This window comes from Delphinapterus leucas, chromosome 8 (assembly GCF_059928025.1).
Source record: "Delphinapterus leucas isolate spDelLeu-1000000601 "Yukka" chromosome 8, BTC_Dleu_Yukka2, whole genome shotgun sequence".
NCBI lineage: Eukaryota > Metazoa > Chordata > Mammalia > Artiodactyla > Monodontidae > Delphinapterus > Delphinapterus leucas.
In genome coordinates, this window is record NC_143136.1 from 21,596,041 (window position 1) to 21,615,196 (window position 19,156).

Consider the following 19,156-nt stretch of genomic DNA (forward strand, 5'->3'; position numbering starts at 1 on the left):
GTTGGAGAAGGGAGGAGTATTTCAACAGCCTTTTTGGGTAATTGTGGATATTCTTCCTTGATACTCAACAAGTGGCAGTTTCTTTTTCTTTTTTTTTTTTTTTTTGCGGTACGCGGGCCTCTCACTGTTGTGGCCTCTCCCATTGCGGAGCACAGGCTCCGGACGCGCAGGCTCAGCAGCCATGGCTCACAGGCCCGGCCGCTCCGCGGCATGTGGGATCCTCCTGGACCGGGGCACGAACCCGTGTCCCCTGCATCGGCAGGCAGACTCTCAACCACTGTGCCACCAGGGAAGCCCCAAGTGGCAGTTTCTTAAAGATTAATTGCAATGTGGAATCTGAAACCATGTCAGTGAACTTTTTTACTCTGTCACATTAAAATTCCTTGGTATTCCTTGCACTTTTACTGGGTCTTTCACCCATAGATGATTTTGTAACATCAGACATTGGTCTTTTGGAAAATATGGGTTCACTGAATTACAGATATCTTCTAAATGTTGACACACAATTCATGATACAGTATCAAAAGTTCACATTTGTTAATATCACCACCAATCTCTTCTGAAAAATCTTTAAGTATTAGAAAACTGTCAAACTCACAGTGACATGTACAACTTTTCCAAAATTCTAGTTTTCACTTGAAAGCTCAAATCTTGTCATTGACAAACACTGTCAGTTGTTTTCAGCTGCTTGAAGTGGCAGTCTCGGTTCATTTTTGAAAAAAATGTCTGCCAAATACCCAAGTGTGAATAACTGTAGCTTGTTAGTCATTCTTTCAAGTAAAGAATGATGTTTTGTGAAAAAAGTGACTAGTTCGGTTCGTAGCTCAAGCACACGTTCTTTTCCCTGAGACAACCTTTATCCTTCCATGTGCAGCACAAGAGCTGAAAGTGTGATTCTCACCTCGTCACACAGGATATTAAAAAGATGTGTACTCAGTAGTTGAGATTAATATGATTAATAATTTTCAGTGCTCATCGAGGGCATCTGAAAGTGAAAGAGACTTCCTCCCGCCGGGAGTGCTTGCTGGTGACGTATATCATGACTGCTAGTGTAATGATCACCACTTCACATTCGTGCTGAGGCTGCAGCCATTTTTCCCATCACGGCTTTGGCACCATTAGGACAAATGTCAACACAGTGAAAAAGATAGATAAGGACTCAGTATGGTTATGAAAACAGTTTTGACCTCGCAAATCCCCTGAAAAGGTCTTAGGTATGCCCAGGGTTTTGCCAACCGTGCTGTGACTAACGTAGGTAATACCTTCAAAAAGTTTGCTTGTAAGGGGAAGAAGAGGTGATGAATTGCCATGAGTTGCAGAATAAGGAGAGCGTTTCAGCCTCTGCTTGATAGGGTCCTAGCATCCCTAGGTCGTGTTTCCAAGCTACTCTGATTGCCCCAGCTAATCACTAATGCCCTTTCTGGGGGCAGAACTTTCACAACAGGCTATTGGTGAACTGCTTATCAGTGAGTTGTCTTTTTTTAAGTGACAGTTCCTGGGACTGAGTCAGGAGGGTCAGTGTAGCTGTAGTTTTAAAAGGAACTGCCAGGGCTTCTGCGGTGCCCTCAACGTCTCTTAGAAGGGAGTGCAGCACTTGGCAGGCCCTTCAGACGGCTTATACTTACCCTGTACACTCATTTTACAAATTAAGAAATCAAGAGCCAGTGAGGTTCAGTAATTTGCCTAAGGCCATACTCAGGTCATGGTACTAGGACTCAAACCCAAGTCTACTTATTATTGCAGCCCTATTTACAATAGCCAGGACATGGAAACAACTTAAATGTCCAATGACAGATGAATGGATAAAGAAGATGTGGTACATATAAACAATAGAATATCACTCAGACATAAAAAGGAACGAAATTGGGTCATTTGTAGAGATGTGGATGGACCTAGAGTCTGTCACACTGAGTGAAGTAAGTCAGAAAGAGAAAAACAAATATTGTATGTTAACGCATATATGTGGAATCTAGAAAAACGGTACAGATGAACCCTATTTGCAGGGCAGGAATAGAGACATAGATGTAGAGAACGGACATGTGGACACGGGGATGGGGGGAAGAGGAGGGTGGGACGAATTGGGAGATTAGAATTGATGTATGTACACTACCAAGCATGAAATAGCTAGCTAGCGGGAACATGCCATAAAGCACAGGAAGCTCAGCTTGGTGCTCTGTGACGACCTAGATGGGTGAGATTGGGGTGGGGGGGGTGGGAGGGAGGTCCAAGAGGGAGGGGATATAGGTATACATACAGCTGATTCACTTCATTGTACAGCAAAAATGAACAGCAATTGTAAAGCAATTATACTCCAATAAAAATAAATAAATAATAAAATAAAATCCCTGTGATCTTTAATAAACACAGCTGAAAGTAAACAGATAACTGAGCTAAAAGAGGTGTTACCCACATAGATGACGTGGATACAAGTTGCTAGGCTCCTGTAGTGTTTATTGATTGACAACATGCCTGATTTAGTACTTCAAGTTCATCTGTCAAATGGATTCCATTAAAATGAAAGTTAGGAAGAATCTATCTGAAGGTATTATAATAGTGCTCAATTTGGAAATTATAAAAATTTTTTTAGTTCATTTTACCTGCATGTTGAGTTCCAAGAGTAAATCAGGTGTCATGAATATTTATGTCTTTTATTAATACCTCACAGGTAGTTTCAATCCAATTCAGTATTATTTAGTGGTGCCTAGTCTGTTGGCAAAACACTGTATTGAGAGCTAGGCAATGAAAAATCCCTTTATTTGAGGGGGAGAGGTGCAAAAAGATTCTTTCCCTCTGTCAGCATTTATTAAGTAGTTATTTTATGCTAAACACTGTCAAAGGATGGAGCCACTGCTCAATATTTGAAACAAAACTCAGCACAAAACCACATTCATTGCTGGTCAGCCACAGTCTCTTGGAGTAGACTATTGAGGCTTTTTATTCTCCCCCCTTGGGGGGAAGTATGGTTTTAGAGATTTGCAGACTTCTAGAAGCCATGGTTACTTGGGTGAGAGGGTTGTTGTTTGGCTGACACTCAGAAAGGAGCTTATTGGACTGAGTCTTCTGGATTGGCTAACTTGCAGAGTCAAAGAGCTCTCACTGATTGGTTGACTAACAAAACGTGTTCTCAGGGCGAGTTGTCATTGGTTGATTACACAGGGTAAAACTAGTTCTGATGGCCACCTGTTACTAGGCCCCATCAGCCCTTCCCCAGGAATATGGGAACTTATAAATTATTAATTCTATACTAACTCTGTCCAATAGAAATGTGATAATAGTCACATATGTAATGTTAAACTTCATAATAGCCACATTAGGAAAAGTTTTAAAAAGAAGTAAAATTAGTTTTAGAAATATATTTTATTTAACCCAATATATCTAAAACATTATCATTTTAACATGTAATCAGTATAAAAATTATTTATGAGATTATTTTACATTCTTCTTTCCATACCAAGTCTTCAAAATCTGATGTGTGGTTTTACACTTACAGCACATCTCAATTCAGACTAGCAGTATGGAAATGCTTTGGTTGTGTCATATGGCTAGTGGCCTCCATTTTCGACAGTGCTGTCCTAAAATAGCTGCTGGGGATACAAGGATGGAGAGAAGGCTATGCTTCCCTCCAGGGTCTCAGAGTCTCAAAGAGGCACGACCATGTAAACAAACATGCTATAGTGCTCTGTGCAGGCCCAGGACTGGTGTGAGTCAAGCAAGGTACAAACACAATATTTAAGGACCCACTTGCTCTCAGGGTTGCATAGGTGCAGGGTCTGCCCCTAGGGTGAGCACCTCCTTAACTGCTGTACCCTTGACCCCAAACACCTTGTTAGCCTCACCCCAGTCCCAGGGCAACCTGATCAAATGGCAGATTCTGGGGCCCTAACTCTAGAGCTTCCAATTCAGGCAATCTCAAGTAGGGTCTTGGAATCTGGAGTTTCAGTAAGCACCCCTAGGGATTCTAATGCAGGGGTTTAAGATCACCCTTTGAGAAACTCTGCCTGTGCCAGCAGCCTCATGTGAGACTTCCTTTACATCCAGTGAAATAATTTCTGTCTTTCTCTTTGGTTTTGGAAGTAGATGTTGCTAAACTCATCAATTACCTATCTGCACTTTTCGGGGCTGCAGTGGGATTCTCAGGTCCCTCTGGTAGAAAGCTCTGAGTTGCTGGGCTTTGGGCCTAAAAGGACCATGGACTAAACAAACTAGAAAGCCAGTTTATGGTTATACAGACACAATGACTATTTCAGCGAGAAAACTATAAAAGGCATGTGGTGGTGTTGAAAACAATGAGGATTGTGGGGGCTTCCCTGGTGGCGCAGTGGTTGAGAGTCCGCCTGCCGATGCAGGGGACATGGGTTCGTGCCCCGGTCCGGGAAGATCCCACGTGCCGCGGAGCGGCTGGGCCCGTGAGCCATGGCCGCTGAGCCTGCGCGTCTGGAGCCTGTGCTCCGCAATGGGAGAGGCCACAACAGTGAGAGGCCCCCGTACCGCAAAAACAAAAACAATGAGGAATGTGGAAAGAACTGAATTATTTGAGATGGGAGAGAGCAGACACTGAGCGCTGCGTTCACTTTTGGCTACTTCACATTGTGTAGTTCGTTTGACTCTGTCCGAGGCTCTTTTTATCTTGCCTTCACCCTAGTCACGTACCTAATTTTAATGATGCTCAGATAGAAAAAGGCGTCTGTCTATGCACCTTCAGGTTATAGCACACACAGACTGGCATTCTAGGCTGTAGGATTCAAGATACAGACCTGTAACTTCAGATGCGTTTACTCGGGAATGTGAAACAGCCCAAAATGAGGAGTATCTGATTTTTCGTATGCATGTGTGTGCTTCCATCTCCACCTTGGTGTGCTTCCTGCTATCTCCTGCAGCTTCCTTTATCACCGGACACTTGGTGGATGTGGATGGGGGCCAATCTCTGTACACACACTCATTTGAGATACCAGGTGAGCAGTCGAGAAATGAGTAGTCACTCACTTTACACCTTCGTCTGTTCAGGTTTTCAAAAGTTCTTTAGGTACTTAAGAGATAAGCGTTTTTTTTTCTTGTAGAACATCAAAAATGTACAAAATATTTATAGTCATCATATGATTTTTTTTTTTTTTTTTTGCGGTACGCGGGCCTCTCACTGCTGCGGCCTCTCCCGCTGCGGAGCACAGGCTCCGGACGCGCAGGCTCAGCGGCCATGGCTCACGGGCCCAGCCGCTCCGCGGCATGTGGGATCTTCCTGGACCGGGGCACGAACCCGTGTCCTCTGCATCGGCAGGCGGACCCTCAACCACTGCGCCACCAGGGAAGCCCATCATATGATTTTTAAAGGCAGTGTTCCTAGTCCAGAAAATATCTGAATATATTATAGCACACAGCTTTACATATTAAAAAAGTTGTTTGTGTGTGCATAGGCTGGTAAATTTTAACCTTGAAAAATACTCTCAATATGAGTATATATGTACAAGGAAGAGATAGAACAGAGGCAAGAAGGTGCCATACTTTTGAGAGTGAACTTCTCTTTGTTTCTCCAGTAAGTGGCTTGTGTATCTGAGCGGAAGAATCAGACCTGTTAGGTGGGGAGGGATGATATGGTGCTATTTTATACTATCTTTGCGTTATAGATGGAATGAAACCATATGAATTTGCCGTGTTCATTCATTTTTGATGTACAAAACAGCAGTTTTATAAGACTCATCCAAATGTAGATACTACACACAAATATCTGTGTGTGTGTGTTTATCTTATGGCTGGACCATAGAACTTGGGGGTTGGAAGGGTCCTAAAAAATCTGTCCAGGGCTTCCCTGGTGGTGCAGTACTGCAAAAAAAAAAAAAAAAAAAATCTGTCCAGCATCCTGATTTTACAAATGACAAGACACATCCATGGATTCAAGGCATGTCCAAGTTAATCACTCCCAAAATGTAGAAAAGAATATGAAATTCAAATGTGTTTGAACTGTTGCTAAAGATAGTTGATTAAATGGCTGCTAGTGAATTAAAATGTGGTTGATGTAACATATGTGTACTTGAATTTAACATCAGGGACCTACTCTTTGCAACCTACTCTTTTATGTGCTAATAGTCTTATCAAGGGTTCAGACCTTCTTTGCATTAATCACTGATTAGTTTGGATCTGTAATATTACTTATTATTCCCCCCCCCCGTATATTTCTTTACTAATAGCACCAGTGTGGTGACGTGCATAAGATACTGTGGCTTTAAGGATCTCATTTGGAAACACAGAAATGCCTACATGGTTATACAGTATTGTTTTCTGATAGTATTTAATGTAGCAAGGGTGGGGGAAAAATCTTTCCACTTCCCTCACCAGTGGAGTTGAGTCAGTATTTGTTAAAGTGAGGTACATCGTTTTTCCTTTTTAAAGAAGAAAAAAAAACTCGAGGTGAGTGCTTCTCCAGGCCTCCAGTGAAATGGTTTTCTTTTGTAATTCTAACACAGTTTTTTCATCAGTACAAAAAACATGTTTTAAGTTTTCGAAGAAAGCAGCCACATCCATCTTTTAAGAATATACTCCCCCCAAATAATGAGCAGGCATAGTCAGCCTTTCCTTCTAAAGTTTTCTTTAAGATTGCCAGCCCTGCAGTGAGAATGCCTGGGATGGAAGCTTGGCTATACCCTTATTAGCTGATGTTCTTGGGAAAATTCATTTCTGGAAGCCTTCATTTTCTTTTCTATAAAGTGAGGTGCCTTATATTATTCATTTCATCAGCTGTTGGGAGGATTAGATTAGTTAATGCATGTTTAAAGTCCTGTGTCAGATAGGATGCTTTTAGCTACAACTCAAACTGGCTTAAGCAATGAAGGAATTTGTTGTCTCAAATAACAGGTGAGACTTGACTCTGCAGCTCAGTGATCTCATCAAGGGCATTTTTTTCCTTTTCCCTCTGTTTTTGCTGCTATGATGTTGGCCATATTGTAAGATGGACTCTCCTGGTAGCAGGATGGCTGCCTGCTGCACCTGCAGCTACAGGCTTCTTTGTTCACATCCACCTGGACAGAGACAGAGGGGAGGGAATGACTTTGTTTCAGCATTTCTAACCAAATTCTGAGACTCCCTCTGCTTGGGACCAGCTTATGCAAGTGTCTATCCTCAACCAGTAACCCCAGCCAGGGGAACAGGGTGCACTTATGACTTAGATCAGTCAGTGATCTGAGTAGGGTCACTTCCCCAGAACCTCATGGTTTTCTAAATGGAAACTGAGGCTGTTGGAGAGAGGAGATGGGAGACTGGCTGCTGGGGGTGTGGGCAACTCTAAGTGTCTGGTACAAAGTAAGCATGTTTTAGAAGGTGTTATTATTAAGCACGTAAGATTGATTGAATATCTACATTATGTCCAGCACTGTACATAGGAATCACATTAACTCTCTCAACTTTAACAGACAGATGTTGTTATCCCCTTTAATAGATGAGGAAACTGAGGCACAGGAAGAGTAACTTCTCCAAGTCTGTAGAAGTAACTTCTACAAAAGATACTAAGTGGCTGAGATGGGATTCAAATTGAGGTTTTTTTCAAAACCTTTGCCATTCGTCCCAGTAATTTCTTTTTTCTTGCTGAGAAAAGGGGTGAACCAGGGAAAATGACAAAATGGTTTGGTGGAAACTAAGAGGACTAATGAGGTTAATAGATTTGCATCTGACCTGAGGTTTTCCACTTACTTAACAGATCATGACAGCTGGCCCAAGGGAGTAGGGGACCTTTCTTCTGTCAAAAGGATTAAACAGTCTTCTAAGCAAAGAGGCAAGCTCTAGGCTAAGGAAACATGGAAGTGTCCTTTGTCCCCAAATGCCTTAACATCTCAACCATGCACTTCTATACTTTACAGGAACATATAATCTGTATGGAAAACTTACATTCTGATTTTTTAATGTTATCAATTACATCTATGCAAAAACTATTCCCGAAATAAATGCATTTTTAAGTCCCAACCAATGCCCTTTAGCTTGTGATCAAAAAAATTTTAGGAATGGAAGTTAACATACTTTATGATTATACTTTTTATTTCTAAGAATGGTATTTGAAAAGTGAAATATTTCAAGTTAATGATAGGGGTATCATGACCTCCCAAAAGGATATAATATTTAATTGTAAAGGTAGGCAGTAAATCTACATTGTGGCATCATTATGATTTTTACCACAGAAATATACAAAGAATCATTTTTGGTGGCAGATATAATACTTTTGGATCAGTAAAGCTTTATGTAATTATTGCTGTGTGGTTTGTTCATGAAGCCAAATTTGTGTAAACCCTCTTAATTAAAAAGAAAAATAAAGTCATAAGTAGTATTTTTTGCAGTGCTTGATATGTGTCTTGATTTCTTAGCCAAGGATTCCTCTTTCTCCATGTTTCTCCTTTTGTACGCAAAAAAATTTTTTATTTAGAATTTATGCAGTTGTATTAGGGTTCTGTTTTCTTCCTTCAATTTATCCTTTCTGGCAATCAGTCCCGATTTATGCAGTGCCATCTACAAATTATGTATGTTCATTTCTTCTCTTAATCAATTAAACCTCTTTAAAGTGACTTATGCCCTCTTGAAGTGAAGTAGTTTCTTCATCAGTAACAGTCAGTTCAAAGTATATGATTGACCAAGCTCTGGGGTGCGGGGCCCAGAATCTGTAATTTTTGCAGCATCCCAAGCAGGTCTGGGACCAGGATGAGGCCAATGAGCTGCCTTGGGCCCCATGTAAGGAGGTGCTCACTCTCAGAAGTGAACAAGTGCAAGGCCACCCTTGAGAGTGAGCCAATGTTCACTTAAACGCTGTCCTCATTCTGTGAATGTGGAAGGATCAGAAATCTGCCTTTCCTCCTAGACTACATTTTAACAGTAGCCTTCTGGAGATGATAACATCACAGCTTCTAAGAATTACAAGCCACTTTAGAGGGCAGGGTGGCCCCGGCCCAGGTTGGTGCGGAAGACGGAAGAAGCAGGGCTTGCTTTTCAAATTGCTTCGTGTTGGTGACTGCTGACAACCCCTTATATCTCCATAGGTTGACATTTGCTTATTTCTGTTTAAGACATGGAGGCTGCCCTACGTAGCACTAAACTCAGCTCCAACTCCTTATTAGATCTTCTTGTTCGACTGTCACTGTACAGCTGATCATTATCTGTGCTCTAGAAATATAAGTCTGCTCTCCAGGATTTCTGTGTGTGTCATAATAGTGTCTTGTCAATAATGTTCTTCTGCTACTACACTTGGTAAATTTTGCTGTAGATTGGATGTTCCTGAATAGCCTTACTCATTCATTCAGCTAATAATTTGGAGCCCCTACTATGTGCTCAGCATTATGGTAGGAGTTGGGTGTTCAGTAGTGAAAAAAAATACACACAGAAATTTAAAATTCCCAAATAATCTTTTTTTGTTTTATTTATTTATTTTTATTGAAGTATAGTTGATTTACAATGTTGTGTTAGTTTCAGGTATACAGCAAAGCAATTCAGTTTCATATATATATATATATATATACACACACACACATACACACACACACACACATATCCTTTTTCAGATTCTTTTTCCACTATAGGTTATTATAAGATATTGAATATATACTAGTATGTATCTGTTAATTCCAGACTCCTAATTTATCCCCACCTTTCCCCTTTGGTAACCATAAATTTGTTTTCTGTGTCTCTTTCTGTTTTGTAAATAGGTTCATTTGTATCATTTTTTAAGATTCTACATGTAAGTGATATCATATATTTGTCTTTCTCTGTCTGACTTATTTCATTTAGTATGGTAATCTCTAGGTCCATCCATGTTGCTGCAAATGGCATTATTTCATTCTTTTTTATGGCTGAGGAGTATTCTGTTGTATACATGTACCACATCTTCTTTATCCATTCATCTATTGATGGACATTTAGGTTGCTTCCATGTCTTGGCTATTGTAAATAGTGCTGCTATAAACATTGGGGTATATGTATCTTTTCGAATTAGAGTCTTCATCTTTTCCAGATATATGTCCAGGTGTGGGATTGCTGAATCATATGGCAGCTCTCTTTTTAGTTTTTTTAAAGAACCTCCATACTATTTTCCATAGTGGCTACACCAATTTACATTTCCACTAGCAGGATAGGAGGATTCCCTTTCTCCTCTCCAGCATAAAATTCTCCATTATTTTAGGTGCTACAGAGGAAAAGGTCATGGTACTAAAGGCATATAACAGGAAGAAAAAGACATCTCGAGAAAAACAAAAGCAATTCTATAATCATGTTAAAAGAGGTTGTTGATAAGGTGACCTTTGTCACCCCCTTCCACACACACTGGTCTTTTGGTTCGTGGCTTGTGTTAGTTCAGGTCCTCAGAGAAGAAGATGCCAGGGAAGAGTAAGATGTGCTTGAGACTTCTGGGGAATGTGCCCATGGAGGGTAAAGGGCAGGGAGCCTGAGAAGGCATCCACAGCCTTCAGACTGTGATGGAGTCTGACACTTGTAAAAGAAGGAGGAAGAGGGCTTCCCTGGTGGCGCAGTGGTTGAGAGTCCGCCTGCCGATGCAGGGGACACGGGTTCGTGCCCCGGTCCGGGAAGATCCCATATGCCGCGGAGCGGCTGGGCCCGTGAGCCATGGCCGCTGAGCCTGCGCGTCTGGAGCCTGTGCTCCGCAACGGGAGAGGCCACAACAGTGAGAGGCCCACGTACCGCAAAAAAAAAAAAAAGGAGGAAGAGAGGAATGGGCAGGAAACACCTTGGACTGTAGCCACGGTTGCCACACGTGCGTGAACACAGTCACAGTGGGGCAAAAGGGTATCAGGAGGCATTCAGTGGGTCACCTGGTCCCCTGTCCCTCCCTGTCCCCACTGTAGAAGAGCAGCTCTGACTCCTTCTGCTGGTGATGGCAACTCCTTTTCTCACCAGCTGGTACCTGGTCACAGGGAGTCCAAAGTGCCCTAGAATCAGACACAGTTTAGTTTAATGGAACCTTGCTGTGTCCCTTGACAAGAGTTGCCCCTTTGGGACAAGAACCTCCAACGCCGCAGAGCCCAGAATTGCAGGGATGGGGAGGACAGAGTCCCACGGTGGATCTTAGGGAGCGATGGCAAGTAGAGCCACTCCCTCTTCCACTCCTCGGTTCCCAGCGTGTTCACAAAGCCAATGGGGACACGCGTCCTGAAAAACAGTACTCCATCCTTTCAGATGGTCGATGGCACTTCAGCTGTGCCTTGGCTGTTGTAGTCCTCTGTGAGGCTGGCTGCTTCTGGAAATGTGGGGTGTGACACAATCAATGGTTCCATGATCAGGGACCCACTCTGATCACCTGGTTGGATACTGGGGCACAGGATTCCACACCTGTGGATCCCATCTTGTATAAGCTCCTAGATAGCAGTGATGTCTGAGTTCCTGTGAACAGGAAAGGCAAACTCTTACCTGGAATGGTATCTATCACTTCTCTCACTGTTAAGGTGTGACACAGATACTATGCAATCATTTGAACAGGGAAAGTTTAATATAAAGAATTATTAACTCTAACAGGGGATTGGCTAGTAGGAAGTAAAGAGAACTTTAAAGGATACAGGAATAGTAGACAGAAGGAGTAGCTATACAGGGCTGATAGAAAGAGAATTGCCCATCCACGCACCCCTCTGCCCAAGGGCTGAGGGAGGGCATGGCTGTGGTTCACTGGATGGCAGAGAAGTCACTCGTCATCTGTGGTGCTCTGCTGGTGGAATTTGCTAGAAATCTGCCCTCTAGGGTGCCGGGGGCAGCTGCTGCAGCTGCTGGCCAAGGTGCACTGCCGCCTGGGGGTTGCCAGGTGGCGGGCAGTACGGGAGTCAAGAAGCAAAACCCTTTTCCTCCCGCGTCTCTCCATCGCCCTCTACTGACAAAGCTTTGGTGCTAGCTGGCAAAGGAGGAGCTATGTAAAGGGCCTGGATCCATTTTCAAGGAGCAGGGAAGCAATACATCCATAACTGGCTCACGTGTCAACTTGCCGTCCAGCAGCACTTGTTCACCACGAGGAATGTGCCATCTCGGTGCTCAGCGTTGGTCTCTGTGTGGACAGATTGGACATTCAGAGGCAGCACTAACTATATGGGCCTTGGGTAATTGGGGTTACATGCTGGATTTCTGCTTTCCTCCATCCCTGAGCCCATGGTGCCAGTTCTGCGGTGGCCGACGAGGAAGCCCGAGCAACACTGACGGGCTGAGTCTTCTTTTCTGCTTGGTTGTTCTGTGCCTCTTCCATGGTGGATGCCTTCTGGGGAGCATTACTGTGTGAGACATAAATAAACACGTTGTGCCCACTCCTCTGTGTTTATCCATATGTCTCTACCCCAGACCCCCTGGTTTCCAATCTTTCAGTCCTTTTCCTTCCAGGTTCTTGGCCAAAGAACCAGACCTTGGGCCACTGTGCAGGAATCTGTACATTCTCACCTTGGGCTTCCTTTTTTCCAGTGTGGATACCAGCTGCACTGCCTGCAGACCGCCTCTGAGAAAGATTTTTCCCACTCCACTGTCTTACAGGGCCACCCCTGAATGTGGCTATAATGAAGTTCTGACAACAGTGAAGGAGAGAGGGAAGGAAGGAGGCCTGGGTAGGAAGAGTCTCAGACTGCCACACAGTCGGAGGAAGGGTCCACCAGGCTGACCCATCATCTGCCCAAGTTTTGGGGCCAAAGTCACCCATTGGTCTCTCAGGAATGGGTGTGAATTAACAGCTTAGCTGTGCTCAGTCTAGGTGGGAGCAGCCCAAGGGCAAATGCTGTGGTGGATCCACCGGTGCCGCAGCAAGAGCTGTCAGTCAGCTCTGTTCCCCATGGCAGGAGATGTAAACAGTGCATTTTCATGGCTGCCACGGGGCTAGATGCTGTACCTGTGAAAGTTACCATTGGCCACATTTGTTTTGGGTTTTTTTTGAATTTTTGAATTTTATTTTTATTTTTTTATACAGCAGGTTCTTATTAGTCACCAGTTTTATACACATCAGTGTATACATGTCAATCCCAATCGCCCAGTTCATCACACCACCAACCCCACCCCCCCACGGCTTTCCTCCCTTGGTGTCCATACGTTTGTTCTCTACATCTGTGTCTCTATTTCTGCCCTGCAAACCGGTTCATCTGTACCATTTTTCTAGGTTCCACATATATGCGTTAATATGCGATATTTGTTTTTCTCTTTCTGACTTACTTTACTCTGTATGACAGTCTCTAGATTCATCCATGCCCCAACAAATGACCCAATTTTGTTCCTTTTTATGGCTGAGTAATATTCCATTGTATATATATACCACATCTTCTTTATCCATTCATCTGTCAATGGGCATTTAGGTTGCTTCCATGACCTGGCTATTGTAAATAGTGCTGCAATGAACATTGGGGTGCATGTGTCTTTTTGAATTATGGTTTTCTCTGGGTATATGCCCAGTAGTGGGATTGCTGGATCATATGGTAATTCTATTTTTAGTTTTTTAAGGAACCTCCATACTGTTCTCCACAGTGGCTGTATCAATTTACATTCCCACCAACAGTGCAAGAGGGTTCCCTTTTCTCCACACCATCTCCAGCATTTGTTGTTTGTAGATTTTCTGATGATGCCCATTGTAACTGGTGTGAGGTGATACCTCATTGTAGTTTTGATTTGCATTTCTCTAATAATTAGTGATGTTGCGCAGCTTTTCATGTGCTTCTTGGCTATCTGTATGTCTTCTTTGGAGAAACGTCTATTTAGGTCTTCTGCCCATTTTTGGATTGGGTTGTTTGTTTCTTTAATATTGAGCTGCATGAGCTGTTTATATATTTTGGAGATGAATCCTTTGTCTGTTGATTCGTTTGCAAATATTTTCTCCCATTCTGAGGATTGTCTTTTCGTCTTGTTTATGCAGAGCTCTTGGTGAGCTCTCTCTTTCCATGAGTTATAGATTTTAGGGTCTGCTGGAGTCCCAACTGCCTGGGTTCAAATCCCAGCTTCTACCACTTACTTGCTCTTGTGACAGCTTTGAGACAATTGAGGAATTTGAATATGGATTGGGTATTAGTAGGTAATGTCAGAGAATTACTGGTCATTTTGTTAGATGTGCTAATGGCATGGCAGTTACATTTTTCTAAAATACCTTTACCCATTAGGGAAGAAATGTTGGTATTGGGATTTGCCTTAAAATACTCCAGTTTAGAAAAAAATGGTGGTGGTGGGGGGGAAGCAGGTGAAACCACATTGGAAGCGTGGTAATAATTGTTTAAGCAAGGTGGCAGATACATTATATGTTATATGGCTAATCCTACTGTGCTCTCTACCTTTGGATAAGTTTAGAAATTCCCAAAATAAAAAATTATAAAATAAAAATGGCCTAATTAATTACTTGGGTAGAGGGTAACATGGACAAGAGTTAGTTAGTTATAAATAAAGGTTATTTGGGAGAAACAGGAGGGAATTTGCACTGGACAGCCAATGGTTATGGTAGTACACAGGTGTGGCAGAGGGCGTGGAAGCTCAGATTCAATATGGAATATGTATTTAGTGGTACAAAGCCATTGCTTCTTAAACTGAATTCTGCCCTGCAGACCCTGGACATAACCCATATGCTCCTGGCCAGCCTCCCACACTGGCTTAGTCAATATTACCAATTAGTCAGCTCCAGCACAAGTCAGTTGAGTAAACATGGAGGCTTGCCAGAGATGGACTCTAGTCCACTTATTCTGGTAGCATTGATGTACTTGAGTTCATGTATTAAATGGGAAGATGATATCCAATTGGTAAATGTGGAACAACTCAAACAAATCAGCAAAGTAAAAACAATATTCCTGGTTTCATGTGCGTATTTTGGATCATTCAGTTTCTTCTTTCATCTGTCCTGACTGAAGCACAAATTTATTTAGAGTTCTAAGTGTGACTCAACAGAGTCACCTTCTTTCAAATGCTAATAATTATCATGGACTTAAATAGCAAAGATTTTTAAAAAGTCATTTCTATGGGTGATTCAGAGTAGATGTAATTCAGAATTCCTTACCCTGTAATTTTAATGTTCTGAAGTCAGAGCTGTATATCAAAGCTTGTTTTCTTAGATTTCTTCAGCTTCTTGTTTTCAGATGAACCAAGAGGAATAGTCAGTTTCTTCCTGGAGGAAGATTCACCTGTAAGGCATTGAGTCTGGATTTGGTGTTAGTGGGATTGACTGTGGAGGGGAGGGAGGAAAGATGGAGCAACGTTCTCCTGTATTGTTGGGATGGAGATTAGGGGACCTGGGAGGGTGGGTGCCTTTATCTGATTCTTTTTAATTAGTTCTTACTATTTTACTTGGAGGAATGAAACTACAGAGATTTCAGTGGAACACAGAAGAGCAGATTTTGATGAGCTAGCAAAGTGTTTGAGTGTGTCTGTGAGTGTGTGTGTGTGTGTGTGTGTGTGTGTGTGAATGGGCCTTGTAGTTGGCTTATGAGCTCATATTGGAGAGTAGAAATACAATGCCCACAAAGTTAAACTATAGAATCAGTACGTGATAGATAATAATAGGTAGCATTTATTGAGCTAGTACTATATGCCAGACACAGTCAAGCACCTTCCATGCATGATCTTATTTTTAACCTTACGAAAACCACATGAGGTAGATTTCATCAGTACCAGTGTTTTACAATGAGGAAACTGGTACAAACAGATCAAGTAACTTGTTTAAGATCTCAGTTAGCAAATGGCAGAAGTGGGATTTGAACTAAAGGAGTTTAGTTTTAGAGCCTGTGCCCAATGCAGTATACTGAGAAAGACCAGAACCAAGACATCAAGAAATAATTAATAAAAAAAACTTTAATGGAACTATTCGAACACACGTTAAAGTAAAGAGAATAATATAATAATATCCACTGCCCAGCTTTAACGATGATCTATATTTTTCCAAATCTGTCTTTCTCCCCTACTTGATTTTTAAGTATTTTAGGGTAGATTCCAAATGTCCTGCCATTTCACAGAAAGTTAATTTTAATCTGACTGAAAATATTAATGCGAACAGAAAAACATACACCACTGTCAAAAGTGGGAGAGTGATCCACCGTGGTAGCGTAAGAAAAACCCATGTGGCCACCAACAGTAGTGCCCACCTACCACTAGCCATAAGGCACCTGCCCCATCCAAGGGCTACAAATGTTCACTTTGCTTGGCATATACATCCCTCTTTTGCAGAAGGATGCATCAGACTCTCAGTGCTAAATTCATTAAACCATCTATCTCCCTTTCCTCCAAAACCATGTCCAAAAATAAATTCAAAAATTTGATTTTCTGGGCAGCTTTGCTAAAGGGAGCTAATGGGCTGCTCTGGCCCATAGGAATTTTCAGCCAGCTTGGGAGTTTAATTAATTAATTAATTTTATTTTTGGCTGCGTTGGGTCTTCGTTGCTGTACGTGGGCTTTCTCTAGTTGCGGCAAGCAGGGGCTACTCTTCGTTGCGGTGCGCGGGCTTCTCATTGTGGTGGCTTCTCTTGTTGTGGAACATGGGCTCTAGGCGTGCAGGCTTCAGTAGTTGCAGCACGCGGGCTCAGTAGTTGTGGCTCGCAGGCCCTAGAGTGCACAGGTTTCAGTAGTTGTGGCGCACGGGCTTAGTTGCTCCACAGAATGTGGGATCTTCCTGGACCATGGATTGAACCCATGTCCCCTGCACTGGCAGGCAGATTCCCAACCACTATACCACCAGGGAAGTCCCGTGCTTGAGAGTTTTATGTAAGTCTAGACAACATCCTTCAATTTCTGGTGAGTTTGTGAACATAATTCGGCATCCTTGAATTCTGAGACCTCTGGACAGCTGGATAACAAGTTTGAGTTTCTACACCTGCAAACAGGTTTGAGTTACTAGACCTGGAGCGCCAGCCTCCTGGCAGTGGGAATTGTTTATTACACTTCCTGCCTGGCTTTAATCATTTGCCTTGGCTGCCCTAACCTAGCAGCCTCAGTCCTTCTTTATATCACCTTCCATGATGCTATACAAATTCAAATTTTCAAAATTCAAGTATGTTTGAGAAAATATCCAGAATATATCAAGATCAAGTAGAATTAAATTAATACACTATAACTGGGAAAACATCAAGATATGACACATTTAAATCCTGCCTGGAAAGATCAAGTGGAAACTTTGCTGTTGATTTGTATATATTTTTGGATTGTCTAAGTTTTTTGGAGTCAATTTCTAAAAGACAGCTTTGGTTTACAAACATAACACACTTCAAATGTAGTTTATTTCAATTTAAAGCACATGTTTTATATCATATTTACATGAAACTTTAGCTTGTTAGTTTTAGTGCAGAAATACAAATTCTTGTATGGAATTCAAAATGCCATGTCTCAAATTAAAATTTTTAGTCTGGAGTAACTGTACTGAAGAGAAAAAAAGAAAACTGCATTCTTGAAAATTCAGATAAACATTAAAATTTTAAATTTCATTATATAATAGGTTTTAAATATGTTTTGAAATTCAGAAAGTATTTTATACAGAAACTTCAAATTTGGAATGGTTTAGAAAAGCAATGAAATTTATAAATGGTTCTTTTATCAGAGAGGATAGGGGAGAGGATAATTGATTTGACTCTCACTTGCCTAGAACATGGACTTTTGCTGTTAGGCGTATTTCTTAAATTTATGTATGTATGTATGTATGTATGTATGTCTGCGTTGGATCTTCACTGCTGCGCATGGGCTTCTCTAGTTGTGGTGAGCGGGGGCTACTCTTCGTTGTGGTGTGTGGGCTTCTCATCACAGTGGCTTCTCTTGTTGGGAGCATGGGCTCTAGGCGTGCGGGCTTCAGTATTTGTGGCACTCGGGCTTCAGTAGTTGTGGCTCATAGGCTCTAGAGCGCAGGCTTCATTGCTCCACGGCATGTAGGATCTTCCCAGACCAGGGCTCAAACTCGTGTCCCCTGCATTGGCAGGCGGATTCTTAACCACTGCGCCACCAGGGAAGTCCCTGTTAGGCATATTTTAAATCGACACTTGAAGGTCCTGGTATCTTAACTGTTTCATGGGTTTTGGACTGTTCCTTTTACTTCAAAGTTAAATTTCTCTTATGGAATTTCAGACTATGCTGGGTAATAGTGGTGGAGTGGTCGTAGGGGTAAAGGGAGTTATTTGTTTAAATATAGCTTAATTCACATAACGTTTAGCTTCAAACAAATATATTTACACTGTTACTCTGTCTTTCTTGTCACCAAACACCAGACACCTTAAAGCAAAGTATTCAGATGCAGTTCTTCATGTTTTTACCAGTAAAAGATGAATGTTTTTCATCAAGTATTTTAAAAAATTGTTTGTTTGTAGTGTGCCTTTCCAAATCAGTTTGGAGATCCTGAAATATCTGAACATTATTTTTATCTCAAAAAATTTTTAAGGCTGTATTAATCACAATAATCCATACTCCTTTTGTAGGAAAATATCCTTTAGTTGTAAACAGAAATTACTTGCCCCGTTTAAATCAGTTGCTTATAGTTATACAAAATTTTGTATCTATTCAGTATCTACTTGACTAGGATGCTTGACTTTAAATACAGAGTTTTACCTGACTTGCCTTATGTAATCTAAATTTACTCTGAGGACAGAGTTACAATGTTTCAATAATATCCAGTTACTCAAAAGCCGGAGACTCCTACAGTAGAGGGTTAATTATTTTTCTTTCTTTCTTTTTTTTTTTCAATCCCAACCAGGGATTGAACCCGGGCCCTGGGCAGTGAAAGCACAGAGTCCTAACCACTGGACTGCCAGGGAATTTCCAGTAGAGGGTTAATTTTAATATAACAGACTGCCTCCAAAGAAGATGATTTTTTTAAAAACTCATTTTAAAAAACTGAGGTGAAATTGACGTAACGTAAAATTAACCACTTTTAAATGAACGATTCAGTGGCATTTAGTATATCAGAGTGCTCTGCAACCACCATCTCTCTCCAGTTCCAAAATATTCCCAAAGGGAAACTCTGTATTTATTAATCAGTTGCTCCCCATTTCTCCTCCCTGCAGCCCTGCAACAACCAGGTGGAGTTCTATCCCTGTGGATTTACCCACTCGGGATATGTCATGTAAACGGAATCATACAACATGTGACCTTTTGTGTCTGGCCTTCTTCACCTACCGTAAGTTTTTGAGGTTCATCCAAATTGCAGCATGTATTTTTAATCAATTTAATATAGGTGGGATTGCCTCCACTGTTGGACAGAATTCTCTGAGCCTTGATTTCTAGAA

At 41.8% G+C, this 19,156-nt stretch overlaps 1 protein-coding gene across 1 annotated transcript in view; it reads left to right on the forward strand.

The window, feature by feature from the left end:
• The window catches only part of PECR (peroxisomal trans-2-enoyl-CoA reductase), a 43,526-nt gene extending 24,598 nt beyond the window's left edge, over positions 1-18,928 (forward strand). The window contains exons 8-9 of the mRNA XM_089915907.1: positions 4,841-4,952; positions 7,682-18,928. Coding sequence (XP_089772033.1) covers positions 4,841-4,952; positions 7,682-7,767 — 198 coding nt within the window. The 3' untranslated portion in view covers positions 7,768-18,928. The remainder of the gene's footprint in view (positions 1-4,840; positions 4,953-7,681) is intronic.
• The last annotated feature ends 228 nt before the right edge of the window (positions 18,929-19,156 follow it).